Here is a 27,124-nt window from a genome sequence, read left to right on the forward strand (position 1 = left end):
TGGGATGGTTTGGACACATGGAAAGAATGAGTGAAGAAAGATTAGTAAAAGAAGTGTGGAAGGCAGAGGTGGATGGAGTGAACATAAGGGAACGACCAAGGATGAGATGGATGGATGGGGTAAAAGGGGTGTTGGGAAAGAAAGGGATGTCTGTTGAGGAAGGACAGGAGAAAACAGAATAGAGGGGTGAATGGAGAATGGTTGTGTATGGATGATGTTGTGATGCATGGAAAGGAGTGGGTGGGGGATGGGGGTAGGGTGTGTGTGTGAATGATATTTTCACACAACCCAAAGCATCTTCTCTTTTTCTGCATGAGAGGACAGAGAGGGGGGAGGTTGCTGATTAAATGAAGCTGCCTTGCTGTGGATGTGCTGTGTCTTGCTGTATTGCTTCTGACCCAGGGCAGTGGGTGAGATGTAGGGATGACCTGTCATCCAGGAGGAGCCAAGAAAAGAGGGAGAGAGGGAGGAGTGATGAATGGGAGTGGAGTGTCTGGGGATGAGATGGGTGGATGTGGATTTATGCTTTTTGACTTTGGCAGCCTCCCTTGTAAGGGGTAAGCCCTTGGTATATGTGTGTATGGATATATTTTCTTGTTTCTTTTCAATGAAAGGAACATGAGGCAGCCCTACCCACACAGCCTTTGGTATTTGCTGGTCTACCAAATAGGAGGGATGACTATGAAAGATGAGGGGGAATTTTTTTAAATTTAGCTTTGTGTGGAGTCTCTATTTAGTATCATTTGTGGCCTTTATGGTTACCATTGCTTGTGTGGATTTAGGAGAGGGAGAAGGTGGGTTGGTCTGTCATTTGCAGTCAGTGTTGTAAAAAGTTTTTAACAAATGGTAAGGATGTCTTTTGGGTTTTCATGGATTTGGAGAGGGCATATGACAGGGATGACCGAGAGAAATTATAGAATATGTTGTGGATATGTGGGATAGGGAGAAGTCTGTTGTGAGTGGTCAAAAGTTTTCACTTGAGTAGCAAAACTGTGTAAAGGTCAGGAATAAAAAGAGTGAATGACCTTAGGTGAAGATGGTGTTGTGATGCAGTTGTGTAATGTTCCATGGTTGGTCAGTATGTACATCTTGTATGTGTGTGTGTGTGTGTGTGTGTATGTGTGTATGTGTATATATATATATTCTTCCTGTTGGCTCTCTACTCATCCATCATGTTTTTTGTAGGAAGACGTAACAGAAAAGGCCCAGCTCTGATGACCAAGATGTTGAAGAAAAGAAAATTAAAGCGTGCTAAGCGGAAATCTATCTCAGAACCTAAACCCATCAAACCTGGGGATCAACTTGTTGTAGAAACGCTTATGACCTCTTCAAGGGCAGATGTTGTATGGCAGGTATGTACATCCCTGTATTGCAGAGTGTAGTCATTGAATTACAATGAAATTTTTCAGGGCTGTAGGGAAGTGGAAAAGGGCAGGGATTAGAGGTTGGCAGCCATTTGAACACACTGTGCGAGAAAGATTGTGGGAGAGACATACAAACTGCTGTAGAAGATTAAATTCCCTTTTGACTATATGAATGAAAAAATGAAAAAAGTAAACAAAACCCTGATCTCTCTAAGACAGGAATATGTCAGTGGTATGGTCCCCACACAGAGTGAAGGATGTAAGCAAGATAGAGGTAATACAAGGGACAGCAACCAAACAGGTCCCCAGCCTGGCAGGCAGATAAACCATATGAGGAAAGACTAAAAGCACTGGGTCTCCCAACTTTGAAAGATTGAAGAGAGAAAGGTGATAGGATTACAGTATTCAGGTCACTAATGGGGATAGGTTGCATTGACAGAAGAGATATCTTGAGTAAGGATAGGATGGCATTAAGGGGTTGTGAGAATAAATTAAGGAAAACTACGTGTTGGCCAAGCATACTTGTGACAAAGGTTGAGGGGATGGTGGTTTGAACCCTGCCACCGGCGAAGTTGAACCAAGGGCATAGTTCATAAAATTCCACACTACAAAGTCCTCTGTAAAGGGCACTGTCCTAGCCTTCTGATAGGGAGGAGTTTGTGATGTTAAACCATATCACATGTCAAGAGTATGTGAAGAAATAGCCTTCCATATAGATTTATAGATACTTGGAATGGCTTAGAGGGAGATATAGCCCAAGCTGGAACTCTACACGAATTGAAATCTAAATATGATAATTAGAAATCAAGGATATAAATTGGAACAGTACATGAATTTGAGGCTAGGTATGATAATTGAAGAATAGGAGATGGGATCCAATGAATGTTGCTTCTTTCTTGTATACTATAATTAGGTAAATACAGCAAGGGAAATACACACCAACACCTGCTCACCGACTTCAGCACCTTAGGGATGAAAGTTTGCCCTACATAGTTGAATTTCATCAAGGTTGATGATACATCATTTGATTTTTATATATGGACCTATTTATGTTACACCGGGCTTGAGGGTAGTTTTTATTTACAAAGTTTGAATTATAACTAAAGATCTTTATTAATATACTTGTTTTCTTAGGATGGTACCCTAGAGAACAACATATCATCTACGGTGTTATATCCAATCCATCACCTGGATGATCAAGAGTTCTTCCCAGGTGACTTTGTAGTTGAACAACACGAGTCTAATCCTCATGAATATGGTGTAGTGCAGAAAGTAGACCACGGAGGCCGTACCTCCATTGTCAAATGGTTCCAAACTTACACGGCAGGGAGTGAACCACAGTAAGTATTTACGTATTCCCACGTTTAAAGGGGGGCTTATACCGTCTAACGGTTCGTCGAACACAGTTCGACAGACACGTGTTTAAAGTCGAACCAAATATCCCGTTCACACATCACTTTAAACACTTGTCTGTCGAACCGCGTTCGACGAACCGCTAGACTGTGTAAACCCCCCTTAAGGGAGAAGAGTACCACCACTGCATTCCTGTACATGTCATAGAAGGTGACTAATGTGATAAAGTGAGGGTAGTAAAGGTCTTCTTCTCTGTAGTCACCTGTGAAGAGTCAAGGTAAAAGAAACTGGAAGGAGGATACCAACCTAGTAATGGAGTTCATGAATATGTGTGGATTTGGTACATATAAGAACAAAAGGAAAGAGATTGATAGTATGTGTATGAGAAGAAAGATGCAGTAGTATTGATTGAAAAGAAACTGAAAGGGGAAAAGTGATTTGGGGTTTGGGAACATGATGAGTAGGGTGTCAGGAGAGAGAAGCAAGAGGGCAAGAGGAGGGAGGGAATAGCACTGTTGATAATTGTGTGATAAAGGGGACAAAAGTATCGTTGAGGATGACGTGGAGAAAGGTGAGATTTGGATGGGAGATAAGACATTGTCATTGTGAGTGTATGGTCTTTCCACCTGCACCCTACAGCAGAAATATTGAAGAACAGGAACTTGTATCAACCTTAGAGGATCAATCCACACAGAGCTAAGATAGATAGATAAATTTCTTAATGTGGTGCACAAACTTTAAAACCATAACATGATATTATCCAATTAGAAATTGACCTCACTTATTTGGCCCCCCCCCTCCCCAAATGGTTTTATGGATATGAACCATAACCAGTCTACACCATATTAAATACACAGTATGTATTGAAATCTTAATAATGTATTTTTTTTTTCTTCTTTTTCAGACCTCATTTCTTAAGTGAACAGGAAGTTAGCGTTTATGATTTACGAGATCATCCAGACTTCCGATATCGTCCTGGTTCTGTTGTCATTAGAGTTGCCAATTTTGAAAATGGCCAGACGTGCTCAACTGGACAAGTTTTGGACAATTATCCATCAGGAGAGGTTAGTGTTTTGTATTAGTTGGCAAGAGGCTGGTAGAAGTGGAGAGTTTTAAGTATTTAGGGTCACATGTGGCAGGGAATGGAGGTGAAGGAAGTAATTGTCACAGGGGAGTGGAAAGTGTCATAAGAGATAAGTACTTGGGGATGAATTCAAAGGGAAGATGGTATTTACTTTACCTAGTTGTATTATACGGAAAGGGAGCTATGCTCATGGTGACCCGTCTTTGTATCTCTCAGCATCAAGTTTTTTCTTAAAATCTTGAATAGTGTTAGCACACACCGTTTCTTTGTCTAATTTGTTCCAAGTATCTATCACTCTGTGTGGGAAGCTATTTTTTTCAGATCTCTTCTGTAATTATCTTTTTTTAGTTTCTTTTTGTGTCCTCGTGTTTTTCCATTGTTCCATTTCAACAACACTGGATGTAGCAGAGACACTTGGAATTTAAGGGACGCAGAAAGGAGGATCCTAAATGTATTTGAGATGAAGTATTTAAGATGCATCATGGTGGTTGCTAGGATGGATAGAGTGAGGAAGTGAGGAAGTGAGGCAGGGAGTTGGGGTTGAAAAAAACTAGTTGGCAGACAGGTTTGATCAAAGCCAACTGGAATGGTTTGAGCATATGGAAAGAATGAGTAAAAAAGTCGCAAAAAGAATGTGGAAGGCAGAAGTGGATGGAATGAAATTGAAGATAAAATGGAGAGTGGGGTGGATGGGGGAAGGGTGCCTTGAATTTAAGGGGAATGTTTGTTGAACAGTGAAGGGAGAGGGGAAGAGATTGGTGGGAGTGGAGAGTTGTTATAAATGGATGATAAATTGATGTGACTGGAGGGGTTTTCTTGTCTGCTCTGTAAATACTTGAGTGGACGAAGGGTTAGAGTCTCTATGTAATGAAACAGTGGGGGTAACCCAGCTTCAGCTGTTGGATCCAACTGTGGAGGTGCTGTGTATTGCTTCATTGCTTCAGACTTAGTTTTGGGCAACGGACAGGGATGACCATTTTTCTACAAGGAGTTGATATATTAGGGACAGCAAATAGGTGTAGGGTGGTTATATGCCTTGGCTGGGTATTTTGGTACATGTATGTATGTGTGATGTGGATGTCTGCTTTGACATATCCACCCCTATTATAAAGGGGGCAGAGCCATTAGTATACAGTAAATTCTCGAGATAATGGATGATATGGGGACGGGTCTGTCGTTATATCCGGAGATCTGTTATAACCGAGAATCCGTTATATCTGATGGAAAAACTGGACAGATCTGTTATATTCTGAAGTTTGTCTGGTATGAGAAATTAGTAGGATTAGAAATTACAGTAAACCCTCGATATAACAGATGATATTGGGACAGGGGTCTGTCATTATATCTGAAGATCCATTATAACCAAAGGATCCCTCACTATAGCAGATGAAAATCTGATATAGCAAGGGTTTGTCTGGTCAGATTTTTGTCCATTATATCCGATATCTGGTATATCGAGATTTGTTATATTGAGGGTTTATTGTACATTATATTAAATTATGTAATACATGTATGACATGGGTGTCTGCTTTGACATATCCACCCCAATTATAAAGGGGGGCAGAGCTGTATACATTATATTATTATAAATGATACTCATAACAATTGAAAGTAAAAGGATTACTTAGCAGTTGGTGTTCTTTGTTCCATAGTAGGATGATTTCTTTATTATGCAGGTGTTGGTGTGGTGGGTGAGCGGAGAGACTTCAGTGTGTTACCCTCAGGATTTGTATAAAGTTGGGGAATACGACTCCGACGATGGTGAGCTTTGGGATGACTCCTCCTCAGAGACCTCTTGGGAAACGGAAAGTATACATTCAACTATTGCAGAGTAAGTCATATTTTAGTAAATTGTTTAGCATGAATAGATATGGGTATGGCAGTCATGGATGATGTTTTGATGTGGCCTGAACGGATTTTGCCTTGTGTTCTCTATTTTCCACTCAAGGGGACAGGGAGGGTCACTGTGTAAGTGAGGCGGTCCTGCAGTAGATGTGCTGTGTCTTGCTGCATTGCTTCTGACCTGGGCAGTGGGCAGGAGACAGGGATGATCCTTCATCCACTAGGAACTAAGATAAGAGGGTGATGGATGGGAATGGAATGAGTGGGAGTGGGTGCATGCTTTGAGTTCCTTACCTCCCTTATAAAGCCTAAAGAATATCATAGTGATAAATGTGGGGACACACATTGCGCTAAAGAATCTATACTATTTCCATTATCTTGTGACCTACAAGGTGTTGTCTGCCATGTTGTCACATACTGAATTAAAACATTCAGCATATATCAGAAGCTGTCCACTACCCTGAGTATGTTAACATGGAATATTCTAAATACATATTGATTTTTTTTCATTAAATGGAAGGCAATATGAGTAATTGTTATACATGTAAAGAAAAAAAGAGACTTGTTAAACGATGTGGCATCTCAGGCCAGGCGACGTTACCCCGGCTCCCGACCAGGTGCCCAGGTCACTCGTAGAGAATTACATAGAGAAGCTGAGTGTGAGTCTTCAGGCCGCTTGCAGTCTCTTTAATTATACCAGTCATACATGCAAATATAAAGAAAATGGTGTCTTCCCCCATTTTCTTTGGAGATGGTTTAGACATGGCAACGCTGCTGGTTTTGCCTGCCACCAGATAATGGAAGAAGTATAGCTACTGAAGGTAGCTGAGGCCTAAAGGTGAAGCCAAGCCCCCTGGCATAGCCAGAATGGGCAGAACATTAGGCTCTTAAAAGAAAAAAGTTGGATGTTTGGACAAGTTAAATATCTAAAGGTCAGGTCAGATGTCAGAAATTTGCCAGTACTTCAAAACCAAGTCATAAGAATGATAACAGATTACACCAAAAGAGTCCTAACAAACTGCTACTCAGAAGTGAATCTTCTACATTGAGCAGTTAGTGAGAATTGTTGGTAAGCGCAAATGTTCCAAAAGGCCCTTTCCCTCTTATAAGCAGGTGGCTTAATCAAGGCATACACCCATCCAACACCCAGTTGTCCCTTCTGTCTCAGATCCTTGTGGATTAAGGGTAATCCCTGTCCATCACATGCTGCTTGATTCAGAGGCAATGCTTCAAGACAGCACCTCCACAGCGGGGTTGAAGAGCATAAAGGAAAAGACGGATAAAGTACTCAGATGCTACCCAGTGCATACACTTTTAGATAACACAGCAGTTCCTCTTGTAGTGATTAATGGGCCATCCTGGTGGCCATGGTCTTGAGGCTGTGGCCATTTTCCAGCAAGAGAATGATTTACTCATGTTTGTGTATGTTGAAAATTATATACCCTTATTTATTTATTTGTCTTCTTTCTTCCATTCTTTCTCTCTGTCTGTCTTTCATTCTTCCTGTCTATCATACTTTCTTTTTCTTTCTTCGTTAAGTGGAAACAGAATTTTCATGGACATACTAATGGTTGAAGAAGACTTTAATTTGTATAATTTTGTTGCAGAGACAGTGAAGGGGAAGGTGACGGTCTTCTTAAGATTCGCCTTGTGGCCAATATTGAAAAGGCTCGTATTGCAATGAGCCGGTTGGAGGAAATCTTCACACAGAACCCGGCACTACAAACCACTGCAGTTATGAAACAGTTACTTGATTGTTATAAGGAGTGCAGGTTAGTTGATGTTATTTATTATTCATTGTTGTTGTTGTCACCAGCATTATTTGCATTTGGGAATGGATGCAAAGAAAAGATTATATGAAAGGGTGATTGTGCCTTTGATACTGTATGGGACAGACATTTAACCTCAATACGAGTCAAATTCTTGTGTGTAGCATTGGATGCCTGATGTATCATAATATGATGATGCATCACAATACATACATACAAACATATACCAAAGGCTTTCCCCTTACACGGGGGTAGCCAAAAAGAAAAAGACATAGAAACCACTCCCACCCATTCCACTCCCCTCCACCCTCCCTCTTATCTTGGCACCTCCTGGATGACGGGCATCCCTGCATCCTGTCCACTGGCCTGGGTCAGAAGCAGTGTCACAAGACACAGCACATCCACAGCATGGCTGCTTCATAAATTCGGCCACCCCACTCTCCGTCCACTCATGCAGAAAAGGAGAAGATGGGGAGAAATCCCTTTGGGCTGCGTCAATTTTTTTTCTCATACATACTTCCTCACCCCCCATCCCCCACCCACTCCCCCTCATGCATCACAGCATCATCTATACACAACCCCTCTCCATTCACTCCTATCTTCTGTCCTCTCCCATCCTTCCTCCACAGACATTCCTCTCTTTTGTAATGCCCCTTTCACCCCATCCATCCATCTCATCCTAGGACGCCCCTCATATTCACTCCTTCCACCTCTGCCTTCCACACCTCTTTTACTAATCTTTCTTCACTCATTCTTTCCATGTGTCCAAACCATCCTAATACTCTTTCATCAACCCTATCTCTCAGTTCCCTTTCCACCCCTGTTCTCCTCCTCACCTCCTCATTTCTCACTCTATCTAGCCTAGTAACCCCTATCATACTTCTCAGACATTTCATCTCAAACACATTCAAACTTCTCTCTTCCTCTCTCATGTTCCATGTTTCTGCCCCGTACAATGCTGTTGGCACAATCACTCCTTCATATAACCTCCTCTTAGCATCCATTCCCAGATATCTATTTCTCATTACACTTTTTAATCCACCAAGGCATTTACTTGCTTCTCTCAATCTACATTCTACCTCCACCCCCACTCCTCCCTTTCCTGCCACATTCGCACCCAAGTATCTAAAACTATCCACTTCCTCCAGTCTTTCACCCTTAATGCTCACTTCCAACCTGCTGTCACTCTCTCCCCTTGTACATCTCATCACCTTACTTTTGCCCACATTTATCTTCAGCTTCCTTCTTTCACACACCTCAAACTCTGTCACTAACTTCCTCAATCCCTCCTCTGATCCTGCTACAAGCGCAGTGTCATCAGCAAACAACAGCTGGCTCACCTCCCACTTTTCTCCATTTTCTTTAATCATCTCCAACCCCTGACCCACTACCCTTGCATTCACCTCTCGCACCACCTCATCCATGTAAAGATTAAACAGCCATGGTGACATAACACACCCCTGATGAAGTCCCATCCTTACCTCAAACCATTCACTTTCTCCATTTCTAATTCTAACATAAGCTCTATTACTCCCATGAAAAACTCTTGACTGTTCTTAACAGCTTTCCTCTTATCCCATTTATCTGCAATACCTCCCACAGTCCCTTCCTGTGTACCTTGTCAAAGCCTTTTCCAAACCCATAAAACCCCAGAAATCATCCTTACCTTTCTCACATATCTGTCTTACCACAAAAATCTGATCTATACAACCCCTACCTGTCCTAAACCCACACTGTTCCTCACCAATTACTCCCTCTGTTCCTCTCCTAATCCTCTCAATCAAGACCCTCCCATAAGCCTTCCCAACTACACTCAACAAGCTGATCCCTCTGAAACTACTACACTCACACTTGTCCCCTTTTCCCTTGTAAAACAGAACTATACAGGCACTCCTCCATTCCTATGGCACTCTACCTTCTTTTAGACAAACATTAAATAACCTCACCAGCCAGTCCACCATAACTGTACCTCCTTTCTTCAGACATTCTGCATGGCATCCATCCAGACCAGGTGCCTTACCTGCTCTCATCATCTTAACAGCTGCTTTCACTTCATCCTTCCCTATTTCTCCTCCATTTTCCTCACTCATCACTCTCATTTTCTTAGCGCTTCCCACTGCAACTACCTTTCCCTCCCTATCCTCCTTCACAATTAGCAACTCCCTAAAATACTCTGCCCACCTTCCTCTCACTGCCTTCTTTTCCATTATCATCTCTCCATCTGCACCTTTTACCTTTTCTTCTCTACTCGATTCACCTACTTTTCTCTTTTAATTTCTTTCCAAAACATCTTTTCATTGCTTTCAAACTTTTCTGTCATACTCTTACCCCATTTCACATCTGCTCTCCTCTTTGCTTCCTTTATCTTATGCTTAACTTCCTTTCTCTCTACTTTGTACCTCTCATACGATTCCCTCGTCCTAATATATAGCCAATCTATGAATGCCTGTTTCCTCTCTTCTACACCTTTCTTTGCTTCCTCATCCCACCACTCACTACCCTTCTATTTCCTCCCGCCCTCCTTGTTCCACACACCATCTTTGCAAACCTAATGATTCCCTCCTTGAACCATCCCCATTCCTCCTCCACTCCTAGTTCTACTCTATCCTTTACTCCCGCTCCTCTCTCAGGTTCTCCTTATACTCATTCTCCTTTTTTTTTTTTTTTTTCTCATTTAAGCAGTTCACTCAAAGCAGTTCACCTTCTGCCCTTTTCCTCTTTCTCCACCTATTCTCCACTCTCAATTTACCTTCCACCAGAAAATGATCTGATATTCCCCCACTCTCTCCCCTTAGAATATGTACATCCTTAACTCTTCCTACCATACTCCTGGTCACCACTATATAGTCCATTAATGCTCTATCTGCCACCCTTCCATCCACCACCCTCTCCCATGTGTACTTATGCTTGACTTTCTTCCTAAACATTGTATTTGCTATCATCAACTCTCTTTCAAGACACATCTCCACCATCAATTCTCCACTACGATTTTTACCTGGAACTCCATACTTCCCAATCACTCCGTCTATTGGTTCATTTCCTACCCTAGCATTAAGGTCTCCCAATACAACTACATAATAATAATACAACTACATAGTAATAAACACAGAAAATGCAATCAACCCCATTCACAGAATTTGGGATTCACTCCGCTACAACTACAAAATAAATATAATTGGGACGGCAGTGCTGGCATCCTTGTATACCCACTCGTGCCTCATGACGCCTACGTAGGTGTTATCTTATGGAAGAGGTTAAGAGAGGAAGGAAAGAGAAGTTTTAATGTTGTTTAAGATGAGGTGTCTGAGAAGTATGGTAGGGGGTTACAAGATTGGATAGTGTGAGAAAGGATGTGAAGAGGAGAGTACATACATACATATACCAAGGCTTTTTCCCCCTTACAAGGGAGGTAGCCAAAAGAAAAAAGGCATAAAATCATTCCCACCCATTCCATCCCTGAATACACTCAACACCCCTCCACCCTCCCTCTTATCTTAGCACCTCCTGAATGACGGGTCATCCCTGCACCTTGTCCACTGCCCTGGGTCAGAGGCAGTGTCACCAGACACAGCACATCCACAAGAAGGCCGCTTCATTAACTCGGCGACCCCCCTCTCCGTCCCGCCATTGCATAAAAGGCGTAGTCGGGGAGAAATCCCTTTGGGCTGCGTCAAATTTTGCTCACACATACTACCTCACCCCCCATCCCCCCGCCCATTCCACCTCATGCATCACAACATCATCCATATACAACCATTCTCCATTCACCCTGTCTTCTGTCCTCTCCCGTCCTTCCTCAACAGACATTCCCCTCTTCCCCAAAGCCCCCTTCAACCATCCATCCACCTCATCCTAGGATGTCCCCTCATGTGCACTCCTTCCACTTTTGCCTTCCACACCTCTTTTACTAGTCTTTCTTCACTCATTCTTTCCATCCTAATACTCTTTCATCAACCCTATCTCCCAACTCCCCCGTTCTTCTCCTCGCCTCCTCGTTTCTCAGTCTATCCAGCCTAGTAACCCCTATCATACTTCTCAGACATCTCATCTCAAACACATTCAAACTCCTTCTCTCTTCCTCTCTTATGTTCCATGTTTCTGTCCCATACAGTGCTGTTGGCACAATCACTCCTTCATACAGTCTCCTCTTAGCATCCATTCCCAAATGTCTATTCCTCATTACACTCTTTAATCCACAAAAGCATTTACTCGCTTCTCTCAATCTACATTCTACCTCCACCTTCACTCCACCTTTTCCTGCCACATTTGCACCCAAGTATCTAAAACTATCCACTTCCTCCAGTCGCTCTCCCTTAATGCTCACTTCCAGTCTACTGCCACTTTCACCCATTGTACATCTCATCACCTTACTTTTACCCACATTTATCTTTAGCTTTCTTCTATCACGTACTCTCCCAAACTTTGTCCCCTGTGGTGGGGGAAAAGAATACTGCCACCAAGTATTCCCACTTGGATAGTAAGAGGCGAGAAGAAAGGGATGGGGAGTGGGACTAGGCATCCTTCTCCTTGTAGCCCCACAGGGGACATTCCTAAACAAAAAAGTAAAGGCATAAGAGGGTCTGGGAAGAGGAGAGTAGGGGTGGAAAGGGAGCAGGCAGATAAGGCTGGTGAAAGATTATTGGTATGGTTTGGCACATGGAAAGAATGAGTGAATACAGATCAGTAAAAGAAGTGTGGAAGGCAGTGGTGGATGGAGCGAACTTGAGGGGACAACTGTGGATGAGATGGGAAGGGATAGTGCTGAACATAAGAATGAGGGAGACTGCAAGAGACCATAAGGGCTACACAAGGCAGCTCCCTACCCGTCACCACCTGTCATCTCCATCCATAAAGTTGTCTAATCATTTCTTAAAACAACTGATAGCTTCAGCACATACTACATGGTTACTAAGCTTTCCTCCTATCCCATATATCTGCAGTACCTCCCACAATGCCTTCCTGAAGGAGTATGTAATTCAATTTTACAAAAGAAAAGGGACAAATGTGATTGTAGTAGTTTTAGAGGGATCATTTTGTTGAGTGTAGTTGAGAAGGCTTATGGGAGGGTTTTAATTGAGAGGATTAGAAGAACAGAGGGAATGATTGGTGGCAGGAAATGGAGTATTGGGGATGGAAGTATACTATAGAGTGAGGAAGGAAGTCTTGGTAGATTGAACAGTGTCATGAGAAATAGGAATCTGGGAATGGATGCAAAGTAAAGATTACATTAAGGGGTGATTGTGTTGACAACACTGTATGGGGTGGAGACTTGGAGTCTGAGAGAAGCAGAAAGGAGAAGTTTAAATGTTGGAGATGAAATGTCTGAGAAGTAAGATAGGGGTTACAAGGCTGGATCGAGTGAGAAATGAGATGAGGAGGAGAGTGTAGGTGGAAAAGGAGATGGTAGATAGGGCTTATGAAAGATTATTAGGATGGTTTGGACACATGGAGAGAATGAGTGAAGAAAGATTAGCAAAAGAGGTGTGGAAGGCAGAGGTGGAAGGAGTGAACTTGAGGGGATGACTTAGGGTGAGATTGGATAGTGTGAAAGGGCCTTGAGCAAGAGGGGATTGTCTGTTGAGCAAAGAAGGGAGTAGGCAGGAGATAGGGGTCAATGGAGAATAGCTCAGTATGGATGATACTTTGATACATCTTGAAGGGATTTTCAACCACCTTTTCTCTTTTTTCAGTGTCGAGCATGGAAGGGAGGGGGCAGAGGATTGTGGGGGAGTGGGGAGTGGTTGTGTGTGGATGATATTTTGACATAGCCCAAAGGGATTTCTCCCTATCTTCTCTATTTTCTGCATGAGGGGATGGAGAGGAGGGGTTGCCGATTAAGTGAAGCGAACTTGCTGTGGATGTACTGTGTCTTGCTGCATTGGTTCTGACCCAGGCAGTGGGCATGAGAGAGGGATGACCCTTCATCCACGAGGAGCTAAGATGAAAGGGAAATGAGTGGTGGATGGGAGTGGTCTTGACTGGTCCACCTCCTTTGTAAAGAGGAAGAAATCCTTGGTATATAGATAGGAACTGGATGCAACAATTATTGTTATTATTCCTCTCGCATACTACCCTCCCAAACTCCCCCATAATATATGTGATGGTAGTCTGTATGTCATTAAAACTAATGCCATCTTTGCTCATTTCAGAGTATACATACATACATATACCAAGGCTTTTACTCCCTTACAGGGGAGGTAGCCAAAAAAAAAAAGGCATAAAACCATTCCCACCCATTCCATCCCTAAATACACTCCAACCTCCCTCTAATTTCAGAGTATAGTTTCATAATTCATACAAGTCTTTGTACTATTCTAATTTTCTCTTCTCTTTGTGCTACTCACCAGGTACATGGACAAGTTGATGGGTACAAGTTTCTTCCATGAAAGCAACTTCCAGGGTCTCATAGAGAAGGTGAGAGAACGTGGTAGAGCGTCCACAGCACAACGCGTCACAGAGCAAATCAATCGACTCTTCTCGTCATCTTCAGAACCAGAGCAGATGCAGATGTGCAGGTTGTCATCTACTTCGGATGTGGACGGGTTATGTAACAACTTCCTGGTCATTGGGGGAGCAAACAGTGGTGGGGAGGGCGAGAATGGTAACCCTGAGATAGTGAATAAAGCACCCACAACCAAAGATGGTACCAAAATGAACAATATGCTGAATCCCAAAGATGCAATTCTACACAGCTCTTCCACACTATCTGAGAACCTGGCAAATTTAAGCTTTAACTCAACGATAACTCCAACCAACTCCAGCTTTAATTCCAGTGTGAAGCAAAGCAGAAATGAGAAACCTGAATGTGTGAGGAGCAAAGGGAGTGAAAGCCTGAAACACAAGCGTATGAGTGAGTCGGACATGACCTTGCACGACAAGACCACTATCGATCCAACAAGAATGAAGGACTCCAAGAGTTGCAATGATTTAAAAGGTAAGGTGGAGGAGTGATTGCCGAAGCATGAGGTAGAGAGGAAGCTGAGGCTCTGTTGAACTGGTGAATTACAGTGCATACTTCCAGTTATCTGGAAAGCTTGGGAAGATGCGAGACATAGTAGTAACTTTGGAAGTGGATGTAGAAAGGTAAGACTTAGGATTACTTGTTACTTTAGACTTAAATATACAAGATGACACTTGAAACAAAAAAAATATTACACAAAAAAAGGGGGTCATTCTATAGGCCTGGTAAAAAATGGTGACCTCAAAATAACTTTGGGTGGAATGAAAAATGTTATGAGAAGATATCTGGTGATAAATAACATGTTTGTTTGGAGTGATTGAACCCATGGCACTGTATGGAAGAGACTTGGAATCTAAGGGAAGCAGAAAGGAAGATCTTAAACAGGTTTGAGATGAAGTATTTCAAAAGTATGGTAGGTCTTACAGTGAGTCCTCCTTGTAAGTGAGTCCTTCTTATACGGTAATTCTTTATCCGGTAAATTCACAGTTACGGTATTTGGTAATTACTAACCTCGATTCTATTTACGGTGAGAAAAATTCACAGATACGGTATCCGCTAGATATTTTGAAGAGGAGAGAGCAGGGAGAAGGTACATCTGCCATATCCTATTATTACATGTTATAATGGGTTTGGTATACAGTAATTTCAATTTGTGGTAAGGTTTTCAGGAATGCATGTGTACTGTATAACAAGGACTTACTATACAAGGATGGGTTGAATGAGAAATGTGGAGGTAAGGCAGATAATTGGGGATGGAAAGAGAGCAGTCAGATAGGATGTATTAACGAGTGCTGAGGTACTTTGGGCATATTGAAAGAATGGACAAATAAAGAATAGCAAAGAGTGTACAAATCAGAAGTGGATGGAGTGAATTTGAGGAAGGCTAAGAAAGATGTGGGATGGTGAAGAGGGCATTGGATGCATGAGGAATGCATGGAACAAGGAAGAGAGAGTACAAAAGTTAGAAGTGAATAGGGGAAAATAGTAAATGGATGAAAGGATGACATAGTTGAAGGGATATTATTTTTTTCTCTCATCTGCTCTGTTAAATTTTTGAGTGGATGAGGAAAGGGAGGGGGTCACCATATAATGTAGTAGTTGCGGTAAACCAGCTGCGGCTATCAGGCCATGTTGTGGAAGTGCTGTGTTACGCTGCATTCCCTTCAACTTGAGCAGTGCAGCCGAGAAAGGAGACAACTCCTTATCCATGAGGCTGTGAGATGGAAAAGGGGTCTTGAATGGGTTCTAATGTGCATGTAGTAGTAGGTGTGTACTTAAAGGCCATTTACACGGTCTAACAGTTTGACAAACCCGGTTTGTCTGACAAGTGTTTGAAGTGATGTTTGACTGTGTGAATGAGGTATTTGGTCATCAAACACATTTGTCGAACGTGTTTTACAACCAAATACCCTATTTACATGGTCAAACATCACTTCAAACACTTGTTTGACAAACTGGGTTTGTCAAACTGTTAGACCGTGTAAATGGCCCTTTAAACTAGTCCAGTGCTCCCACCAATACAAAGGGAACAGGTCTTCGGAATGTATGTAAAGGTATTCAACAGGTCCAGCACAGACAACAGATGATTTCTTAGAAAGATGGAAGTGGAGACATTGAATACGAGGACAGAATAGTAAAAGAGTAGAAGATTTTTTCTGAGAGCTTCACTCTTGAAATACCACAATTCAGTCCATGAAATTATTTATTTCAGTGGTATAAATACTCAAAGAATATGATTCATTTGTCGATGTAGGCTGCAGCTCTTTTAATAGTGTGTATGTTTTGCAGACAGCAGCAGTAATGTGGTTTCGGAAGAAATAAAAACGTCGCACATGTGTGCACAGTTATGTTCGTTAATGAAAGCCCAACTGCTGAAAACCTATGAAGAGGTAGTGCTGCGATATGGTGGACATTTTGACATGAGTCTCATGCAAGCTTGTCAGGTATGTAGTAGATTGAAGCTGTTCATGTCTCTTGATACCATTAGTTGAAGTGAAGATGCACCACACTCACCAGCACAAGAAATTGGAGGTGAAGCCATCACACATCTTCACACACTTCCAAAAACATTGCAACACATACATGCAGTCACCCCATTGCCCCAGAGCTCTCTTTTAAGAGACCCACAGCTCTTGGGTAACCAGTAACAACCATAGGATTGGTGCATAAGATACTCAGTATTGTCGAAGTGTAACTTGCATAAAGAAACGTAAGATTTTTTTTTAGCAGGGAGTTTAATGGAGAATACCCATTATATGTATATGCTTTTTATTATCTCTTTATGTCTTGAGCAAAGTCCCATATTTCTTAAATATTGTACATGGCATGAAAACCAAATTTTTTTTACAGGATAATGAAGGAATCCTGGTGGAGAATAAAGAAAACATTCCAGTATGTGTTTGTGATGACAAAATAAACCAAAACACACCAGCAAGTGAGGAGTCAAAGGGTGCATGGGAAGACCAGGGAGCCAGTGCTCTTCCTATATCAAAGGAGACAAATGTACCGAATGCAGCTGCGTCAGTACCCAATGAAGTCCTTACAAGCCCAGTAGAAGGTTTGTACCTGATATGATTTATTTGTTACATGTATGGACCATAAGGTCTCCTGTTGGCGTGCTCCACCTTTGTAATCCTTTGTATGTGGATTTATGTTATTTTTCTGAGGGCCACTGAGGTGTGGAGGTGCAGTCTTGTTCAACTTCAGGTATTTTTCTTTCCCCCTTTTCTGGTAAAATATTGCTATTGAATAGAGAATGTTCTCTTCTTTATGTTACTAGTCATTAACAAAGAAATGGACGAAAATAACAACACAGTCAAGTTATCCCACCTGCTTTTAGATGAAATCTGTCCTGATAGTTTAAGGCTGTTGTGTCTCATCTGGTATATATCCACTGAAGGCGATCTTATACAAGAGAGACCAAGAGCAACAGATTGATTGATTGATCCACTGTGTAAACATTTTTAATCCCGGTATCATTGTCTTGCAACACTGACTCTGACCCAGGGCAATGGACAGGATGCAGGGATGACCTGTCATCCAGGAGGTGCCAAGATAAGAGGAGGGTGGAGGGGAGTGGAATATGTAGGGAATGGAATGGGTGGGAGTGGTTTCTATGCCTTTTTCTTTTTGGCTATCCCCCCATGTAAGGGGGAAAAAGCATTTGGTGTATGTATGTATGTATCAGTTTCCTCCAAAATGAAGAGGAGGGACCATGATGGGTCCCAGCATGTTGTGGTCCTGCTGGGTGAACACTATAATGAATCATTTCACATATGTGATTTGATTTGGTTTAACGTCACAAACTCCTCCCATCGGAAGGCTAGGACGATGCCCCTCACAGAGGACTTTGTAGTGTGGAATTTAATGAACCATGCCCTTGGTTTAACTTCACTGGTGGCAAGATTCGAACCACCATCTTCTTGACCTTCGCCGCAAGTAACGACTCCCTAACCCGCTCAGCCAGTGAACTTCCATTTCACATATACACTGAGACCTCTCATTAATGGACGTTAATTAGCTGTGTTTTTGTTGCTGTTGTTTAGTGCGTGCAATCACTATGCCACCCAAAAACACTCGAAAACACAGTGAAAACACCGCAAACTCAGCTAATTAACATCCGTTAATGAGAGGTCTCACTGTATACAATTGTTAAAACCCTTCCATACCCTCACCTCCATCAGGAAGCACAGCCCCCAAGGCATTGCGACTCATGTTGCAGATGATACCAAAGCAGTAGCTTGTTTCTATAACCTCATTAATCTTTCACTTTATGACATACCTTGTGATTTTGTTCATTGGAAAGGTGGCCATCTTATATAATGAGTTAAGAGGAGGGAGAATTTTGTTTTCATATGTACCAAACCAATAATTTAAAACTTGTATAAGCCACAGAGATAGTCAATAATAATTTGTGTTGTATCATTCCAGTTACCAGTATAGTGACTTTTTTTTTAATATATATTTTGTTGTAAGTTTAGAAAGTCTTGATGGATCAACGTAAGAGTTAACTCTCTTTTTTTCTCTCTGTTTTAGGTCCTGCTTCTAACGCGAAGAACACAACAATTAATTCTGAACCTGATGGTAAGACACATTTGTTATTTTTATACTGTATGCAAAGAAAACATTATATGAAGGGATGAGTGTGCCTATGACTTTGTATGGGGTAGAGACTTAGAATTTAAAGGAGGCAGAAAGTAGAAATTGAATTGTATCCGAGAAGTATGGTGGTTGTGATTAAGCTTTTAAGGTGTGTGATCTACAGCTAGGGATTGTTAAATACGCCCTCAGGAGGTAAGGCAGGGAGGATAAAATAGAGGGGGATGAATAATGTGAGAAACAACTTAACAGTGGAAAAAATAAATTTGAGTGAGGACAAGGTTGTAGCATGAAATTTGAAAATTAAAAGTTGGAGAACCAGATAGAGGAGACGTCATGGTCAAATACATTCTCCTCCCCAAAGACAAGGAAGGGAATGAAGCAGATTGCCAGAAAATGTTAGACTTGTTTATTCTCCTAAGAAAATCCATTGACTAAAGAGAAAACAAAGGCTTTGTGGGAGACTTTAATTACAAAGAGGTCTGCTGGGAGAAATGGGAAGTGTGTTCATGAAGATTGCTGGGGAAATAGATATTGCAACAAATAATATTGGATGTAGCAGATAACCTAATTGATAAAAGATCTGACTCAGGTAAGAGGAAATGACACTTCAATGAGATTTTATTTTTTGCTGCTTACCAAGGAACCAGACTTTATTGGCTCCCTGGAGAGAAGAAGAAAAAAAAAAAAAAATGTGGACATAGTACTATATAGAGCAGGAATTCTGAATTTCAGTACTGTAAAGAGCAGGAACTTTGAATTTGAAGGAGTGTTGATGGGGGATTTCAGACTGTGGCTAGAAATTTCTTGTGTATTAAGAAATTGGAAATATAGTATAATCAATCTGTTGACCAGGTTATCTATTGCTGAAAATCTAGAGCCTTGAGCAGTCCCGACTTACCACCGGATGATCCAACAAGCCACTCAGTGAAGAGGTGTTGTGTATTTGTTTTGAGTGAGAATTTAGGGCAGCATAAAGACAAAGTGTTGGGACTCTGATCATTTGCACATGTTTATGAGCAGAAGGTACAGCTGAACCCAGGGCATCACCAATTTCTTTTTCGTTATACCTCACATTCTATTCATTAACATGAAAGTGGTGACCATAGGTTATGAAAGACATGCCAGTCTTAAATCTCTTCAGTAAGTGTGAAACTATGTAGTAATACTGTTTTCTTTTCATTTTTTCTAGGGTTCTTAGTACTTGAAGCTGCACCTGACAGCCACAAGTTTAAGCTAACAATGTTCCAGCCCACTGATCCGCCCAACTTTTACCGAACTGTAAAGAAAGAAATGAAACTTCTTAGTAGTTCCTTGCCTTCAGGGATTTGGGTGAGGGGTTATGAGGATAGAATGGTAAGTAAAACTGACATATATATATATATATATATATATATATATATATATTGAGGAATGGACGACAAAATGAGTGGCAGGGTGGTGAGATAAACACCGAGAATCGTTGAAGTTTTATTAACTGACATTTTGCTCTTAACAGAGCTTCTTCAGAGTGTACACTCTGAAGAAGCTCTGTTAAGAGCGAAACGTCAGTTAATAAAACTTCAACGATTCTCGGTGTTTATCTCACCACCCTGCCTTAGCTGACTACCTTTTATAGAAGCCTTTTGGTGTAGAGATAAATGTATACTTATATATATCTTTCATAGTATAGCATTACTATTCAATAATGTATAATCTTGTATTTTCTTTTTAACCCAATAGGATTTGTATTCAGTGATGATACGAGGTCCAGAAAGAACTCCATATGAAGATGGCCTTTTCTTCTTTGATTTCCAATTATCAGCAGATTACCCTCGTGCTCCACCTCTATGCCACTATATAACTTACTGCTCTGACAAGCTCAATCCAAATCTGTATGAAGATGGAAAGGTATGTAGAGAAGCAAGGCCTTTCTTGTGTACTTTGATGACAAATGTGTTAAGATGTAGAGAATGAAACTTAAATTTACAGGTACCAGCATTAATTAGTGTAACAGGTAGGGATGACTTTTTATCTACACACTGGTTAGGTAGGAGGGAGAAGTGTTAAACGGGTTTTAATGTGTATGAAGTAGATATTTTTTTATTAAGCCACCCTTTGACAAGGGGAAAAGATCCTTTGATATATATACATTGTTGCTTCTTGCTGTTGTTCTCATAGGTGTGTGTGTCATTGCTCGGAACCTGGAGCGGCAAAGGAACAGAAATATGGACGAGTCAAAGTAATTTGCTTCAAGTTATAATATCTATTCAAGGTCAGTAATTCTGGAATGTTCTACATGTAAATAAAGAGTGAAGAATAGGTTAAGAATGGAACAGAAAGTAATTTCAAGAATATCATGAAGGCCTTTATGATCTCTGTCTAGATGTTTGGATATGAGAGTTGGGGGCTTGACCAAGGCTTTCAAGTTGCACATAAATACTTTAGACACAAGACTATGGGATGCTGTTGGAGATATGTGTTAAACTAGGATTTACTTGGTACTAGTGACTTTGAACCTGTCTTGTCAAAGAGCACCACCTGAGATAATCTAGTCACATGATTTACCTCTGGGATGACAACCTTGTTCATAGGGTACTATATTTACCATAGCATAAGTTGCGACAAATGGTAAGACACATTGTATAAGTAACTAGGCATTCTTTTAGAAGAAGAAAAAGAAGAAAAAAATCATTGCCTTCCTGTCAGCCCTGTCATAAGTCTTCTATAGATTCATAAAAGAAAAAAAACAAAGAAAAAAAAAAAAAAAAACAGCCTTATGCTAAAAAATTCTTATGTATCTGCCTTGCTGTCACAAACATTAGCAATACATGTCATATCAATGCTCAGTCAACCCTATCATATGGTTTGTCCAAATCTATAAAAACCCAAAAAACATTATTAGGGTTTGGTGAAAAATTTCTTGGCATATAATGTAAAAATCTGATCTGTGCACCCTCTTTCCTAACTAATCCTCTCAATTAACAGGTTTCCTTGCTCCCTTACTGTCTACACTTGACAGGTTGATCCTGCTAAAACTACTACACTTATATTTGTGTGTGAAACTTGCAATTGCTGATGATATGGTTATGATATGGTTTAATATCACAAATTCCCCCCTATTGGAAGGCTTGGATGTTGCCCCTCACAGAGGACTTTATTGCATGGAATTTAATGAACCATGCCCTTGGTTCAACTTTGCCATAGGCAGGATTAGAACTGCCATCCCCTCAACCTCCGCCTCTATTAGTACAGTGACTTTTTACAGTTTATCAAGTACATGACTTGATAAAACTGTAACAAGCAAAATATCATACAAATAAAGGCTCTGTCCTCTTTTGGTGTTTATTTAGACTTATATTTGTGTCTCCTATTTCCATGGACAAGGTGCAAGGATGACCCGTCATCCAGGAGGTGCTAAGATGGGAGGGAGGGTGGAGGGGAGTGGAGTGTATTTAGGGATGGAACGGGTGGGAATGATTTTATGCCTTTTTCTTTTTGGCTACCTCCCTTGTAAGGGGGAAAAGCCTTGGTATATGTATGTATGTATGATTTCCATGTTTAGTAGAACTATACATGCACTATTGCAATCCATAGTTCCACTTGCTGTAGACACACCTCGTTCGTGGATAATGCCAGGATTTCCTGAGAAATCGCAACCAGAGAGGATTGCAAAAAAATTACAAAAAGATCTGGAGGCAGTATACAAGAATTTTGAACTGATAAGATATGGGACAAATGAAAATCTAAAAGAGCACCAGTACGTAGCAGAAGCAGAAGAAATACAAAGGAAAGGTTGATAGACGTTAGGGTGTGCGTGAGTGATGACTGTGGCTTCAAAGCACATATAACCCACACCACTAGTGCTGCTCTTAAATTGAGTGGTGGATGCTCTGGATCTTTAAGCCAAGGAAGTCCAAGCACTTACTACGTATGTGGAAGACCTTTGTAGTGTCAAAGCTGGAGTATGTATGTCAGCTATGGTTTCTGCACAAAGCCAGTAGGTACTAGAACTTGAGCAGGTCTTGAAGGTATTCATGAGGAGGTTGGTCAAGAACTCCCTGAAATACTGGGAGAGGCAAAAACTCCTCAAGCTCTTTTCACAGCAGAGAGTGCTATATAGCGATTTATGTCTGGAAAGTTCTGGAGGACACAGCACCAAACTCATCACAAAAAGGAAGAGATGGTATCAAAAGGAAACATACATACATATACCAAGGCTTTTTCCCCCCTTACAAGGGAGGTAGCCAAAAAGGAAAAGGCATGAAATCATTCCCACCCATTCCATCCCTGAATACACTCCACACCCCTCCACCCTCCCTCTTATCTTAGCACCTCCTGGATGACGGGTCATCCCTGCACCTTGTCCACTGCCCAGGGTCAGAAGCAGTGTTGCAAGACACAGCACATCCACAGCAAGGCTGCTTCATTAAATCGGCAACCCCCCTCTCTGTCCCCCCATGCACAAAAGGAGAAGACGGGGAGAAATCCCTTCGGGCTGCGTCAAATTTTGCTCACACATACTACCTCACCCCCCATCCCCCTGCCCATTCCACCTCATGCATCACATCATCATCCATATACAACCATTCTCCATTCACCCCTGTCTTCTGTCCTCTCCCGTCCTTCCTCAACAGACATTCCCCTCTTCCCCAAAGCCCCCTTCACCCCATCCATCCACCTCATCCTAGGACGTCCCCTCATGTTCAGTCCCTCCACATCTGCCTTCCATACCTCTTTTACTAGTCTTTCTTCACTCATTCTTTCCATGTGTCCAAACCATCCTAATACTCTTTCATCAACCCTATCTCCCAACTCCCTTTCCACCCCTGTTCTCCTCACCACCTCATTTCTCCCTCACTCTAGCCTAGTAACCCCCATCATACTTCTCAGACACCTCATCTCAAACACATTCAAACTCCTTCTCTCTTCCTCTCTTATGTTCCATGTTTCTGCCCCATACAGTGCTGTTGGCACAATCACTCCTTCATACAGTCTCCTCTTAGCATCCATTCCCAAATATCTATTCCTCATTACACTCTTCAATCTACATTCTACCTCCACCTTCACTCCACCTTTTCCTGCCACATTTGCACCCAAGTATCTAAAACTATCCACTTCCTCCAGTCGCTCTCCCTTTATGCTCACTTCCAGTCTACTGCCACTTTCACCCCTTGTACATCTCATCACCTTACTTTTACCCACATTTATCTTTAGCTTTCTTCTATCACATACTCTCCCAAACTCTGTCACCAACTTCCTCAATCCCTCCTCCGATCCTGCCACAAGCACAGTGTTGTCCGCAAACAACAGCTGGCTCACCTCCCACTTTTCTCCATTTTCTTTAACCATCTCCAATCCCTGACCCACTACCCTTGCATTTACCTCTCACACTACCCCATCCATGTATAAGTTGAACAGCCAGGGCGACATAACGCATCCTTGACGAAGTCCCACCTTTACCTCGAACCACTCACTCTCTCCATTTCTAATCCTGACACAAGCTCTACTACCCTCATAAAAACTCTTGACAGCTCCTAGAAACTTTCCTCCTATCCCGTATATCCGCAAAACCTCCCACAGTGCCTTTCTATCTACCCTGTCGTAAGCCTTTTCCAGATCCATAAAAGCCCAAAAAACATTCTTCTCCTTTCCTATAGCTTTCTCACATTTGTCTTACCACAAAAATCTGATCTACACAACCTCTGCTCGTCCTAAATCCACACTGTTTCTCACCAATTACTCCCTCTGTTCCTCTCCTAATCCTCTCAATCAAGACCCTCCCATAAGCTTTCCCAACTACACTTAACAAGCTAATCCCTCTGAAACTACTACATTCACACTTGTCCCCTTTTCCCTTGTAAAGTGGAACTATACAGGCACTCCTCCAGTCCTCCGGCACTCCACCCTCTACCCCAGGTTTTGTAGGACCTGCAAAAGAAGGTCCATAAGGAGCTGCTCCCAGTGACTGAAGATGATCCATGTGGAAAGCTTTACCTGGGCTGACTCCAGACTCTTCAACCGTCTCCCAAGAGAGATATGGGGCAGAACAGGAGTCAGCACAGTGGCTTTCAATAGGAGGCTTGACAAATTCCTGGCCAACATCCCAGATGAGGCTCCAATCCTGTATGGCCAAACCTTGTGAGAAGCAGCAACAAACTCAGTTGCAGATTAGCTCCAATTTGTGAGACCTGGACAGAGAGATATGGGAGTTATGTGTCCCCAGATAGACCATGGTGTTGACACCAGAACTTAACAAGACTTACAAGACCTACAAGACACGAATCATACCAGCCAATCCACTATAACTACTTTTCAGATATTCCCCAGAACAACTATCCAACCCAGGTTCCTTACCAGCTTGCATCTCATTCAATGCACTTTATATCACATCTTTTGATATAGCCTTTTTTCTTATCTCTGCACACATTCTGGCATCTTCCACTCGATTTAGCTTTCCTATCCTCGTGTACATTTTCAATTTTCCCCATGAGGGGACAGAAAGGGGGATGGGGGTCACCATGTAAGTAAAGTGGCCCTGCTGTGGATGTGCTGTGCCTTGCTGCATTCCTTCCGACTGCTACCATCACTCCTTCTCTCTCCTCCTCCACATTCAGCAGCTCTCAAAAATACTCCACCCATCTTCCCCTTACCGCCTCCTCTTCCATTAAGATCTCTCCATCTGTGTCTTTTATCTTTTCTTCTCTGCTTGACTCACCTACCCTTTCTTAATTTTCTTCAAAAACCTCTATTTGTTGCTTTCTAATTTTTCTGTCGTATTGCTCCCCCATTTTACATCTGCTCTCCGTTTTGCCTCCTTTATGTTTTGTTTTGTTTCTTTTCTTTTTTTCTTTGTCTCTCATATTTTTCTCTCATCCTAATTTGCAACCAGTACCTGAATGCTTGCTTCTTCTTGTCTACTACCTTCTTCACTTCATCATTCCAACATTCACTTCCCTTCCTTCTATTCCCTCCCATCCCCCTTGTTCCACACACATCTCTTTGCAGACCTTGTCACTTCCTCTTTGTAACATCTTCATTCTTTTTCAACTCCTCCTCCTACTCTATCCCTCACCCCCCTCCCACACTTCTGTCAGCTCAAAGCACCTCTCTAACTTTGTCATTTTCCTCTTTCTCCATCTAACCTTCACTCTCAACTTACCCTCTAAAAATTATCTGATATTCGCCCACTCTCTCCCCTAAGGGCATGGACATTCAGAACTCTTCCTACCCTTTTTCTGGGTATTACTACATAGTCCATTAATAACTTATCAACCACCCTTCCACCGACCACCCTCTCCTATGTGTACTTATGTTTGAAACATTTATGATATGGTAAATATGATAATCTCAGAGAGTTGACCCATATTGTTAGGACATATAAAAAAGAAAATTACCAGGAGTTCAGAGAAAATTAGTCCCTGCTGCTTACACTTAAGTATAATTTTTTTGACGATGATGGTTGGCAGTTCCAGTACTGATCTATATGCATGGGGGGACGGAGAGCGGGGGTCGCCGATTTAATGAAGTGGCCTTGCTGTGGATGTGCTGTGTCTTGTGACACTGCTTCTGATCCAGGGCAGTGGACAAGGTGCAGGGATGACCTGTCATCCAGCAGGTGCTAAGATAAGAGGGAGCGTGGAGGGGTGTGGAGTGTATTTAGGGATTGAATGGGTGGGAATGATTTTATGCCTTTTCCTTTTTGGCTACCTCCCTTGTAAGGGGGGAAAAGCCTTGGTATATGTGTGCATGTATGTATTATTATTTACTATTTACCTGTTTATTATGTAACTATACCTATGCATTTATTTATTTTATTTATTATTTACATTATTATAGTTTTTATTTATTCATTTATTTGTTTATCATTATTATGATTTTTTTCGCATCCGACCTAGATATGGACCAAAAGGTCTCCTGTCAGTATGCTCCACCTTTGTAATCCTTTGTAAAAACTTTTTGAAATGTAATGTAATTGCTTGCTATTTACAGTTTGTTACTTTTCAACAATTATTGTTATTACTGTACTTGAAATTCCATGAAATTTTCTCATATCTACAGTTAATTGTAAACCCTCCCTTGCCATTCTTCTAGGTCTGATTCTAGTCAATGAACCATACTTTAATGAAGCTGGCTATGAGCGGCAGAAAGGCACTCAGCAAGGCCGGGAGAATTCACGCATGTACAACGAAATGGTTGTCCTTAAACTTATTCAATCCATGTCCAAACTTATTAAATTGCCTCCAGAAATATTCAAGGAAGAAATAATTCATCATTTTCATAAGAAGGCATATAGGTAAGTACAATTCCAGATTAAGCTTTCATTAGATTACCATCCTTTGCATAAATATGATTGAAGTGTAATTTTTTTTCATGCAAACAATTTGTAATATAGAATAATTTTTCTCTTTTCTTCGTTTTTGTTTTAAAGGCTTGTGAGGCGTTTAGAGAAATGGCTGGAGATATCAGAAATATATAACAAGAGTCATCCTTTGTCACCCACAACACCTACGACATTTAGAGAGATAAATTCAGGTAATTATGGACATGTGGAAAGAGTATAGGATTAGTGTATCCTTTGACTCGTCAACACCCTTCCACCTTTTAAAGAGGAAAATGGCCTTTTGGTGTATGGATGTATGTATTGCCATGCTGGATTTATTTCATTGCCATG

At 41.5% G+C, this 27,124-nt stretch overlaps 1 protein-coding gene across 4 annotated transcripts in view; it reads left to right on the forward strand.

Moving 5' to 3' along the window:
- Window positions 1-27,124, forward strand: part of LOC143040965 ((E3-independent) E2 ubiquitin-conjugating enzyme) — a 68,278-nt gene that overhangs the window by 36,884 nt on the left and 4,270 nt on the right. For 3 of the 4 annotated variants that reach the window (XM_076212403.1, XM_076212400.1, XM_076212401.1), the window contains 14 exons: window positions 1,186-1,352; window positions 2,499-2,704; window positions 3,622-3,781; window positions 5,478-5,632; window positions 7,251-7,415; window positions 13,760-14,346; window positions 16,162-16,316; window positions 16,723-16,930; window positions 18,409-18,456; window positions 19,664-19,827; window positions 20,194-20,361; window positions 20,632-20,725; window positions 26,545-26,746; window positions 26,882-26,985. In XM_076212403.1, the coding sequence (XP_076068518.1) occupies window positions 1,186-1,352; window positions 2,499-2,704; window positions 3,622-3,781; window positions 5,478-5,632; window positions 7,251-7,415; window positions 13,760-14,346; window positions 16,162-16,316; window positions 16,723-16,930; window positions 18,409-18,456; window positions 19,664-19,827; window positions 20,194-20,361; window positions 20,632-20,725; window positions 26,545-26,746; window positions 26,882-26,985 (2,583 nt within the window). The remainder of the gene's footprint in view (window positions 1-1,185; window positions 1,353-2,498; window positions 2,705-3,621; window positions 3,782-5,477; window positions 5,633-7,250; window positions 7,416-13,759; window positions 14,347-16,161; window positions 16,317-16,722; window positions 16,931-18,408; window positions 18,457-19,663; window positions 19,828-20,193; window positions 20,362-20,631; window positions 20,726-26,544; window positions 26,747-26,881; window positions 26,986-27,124) is intronic. The other variant, XM_076212404.1, reaches the window with a different exon arrangement.

The sequence above is a fragment of the Oratosquilla oratoria genome, chromosome 30, assembly GCF_046742065.1.
Source record: "Oratosquilla oratoria isolate Oo_2021 chromosome 30, ASM4674206v1, whole genome shotgun sequence".
Lineage (NCBI taxonomy): Eukaryota > Metazoa > Arthropoda > Malacostraca > Stomatopoda > Squillidae > Oratosquilla > Oratosquilla oratoria.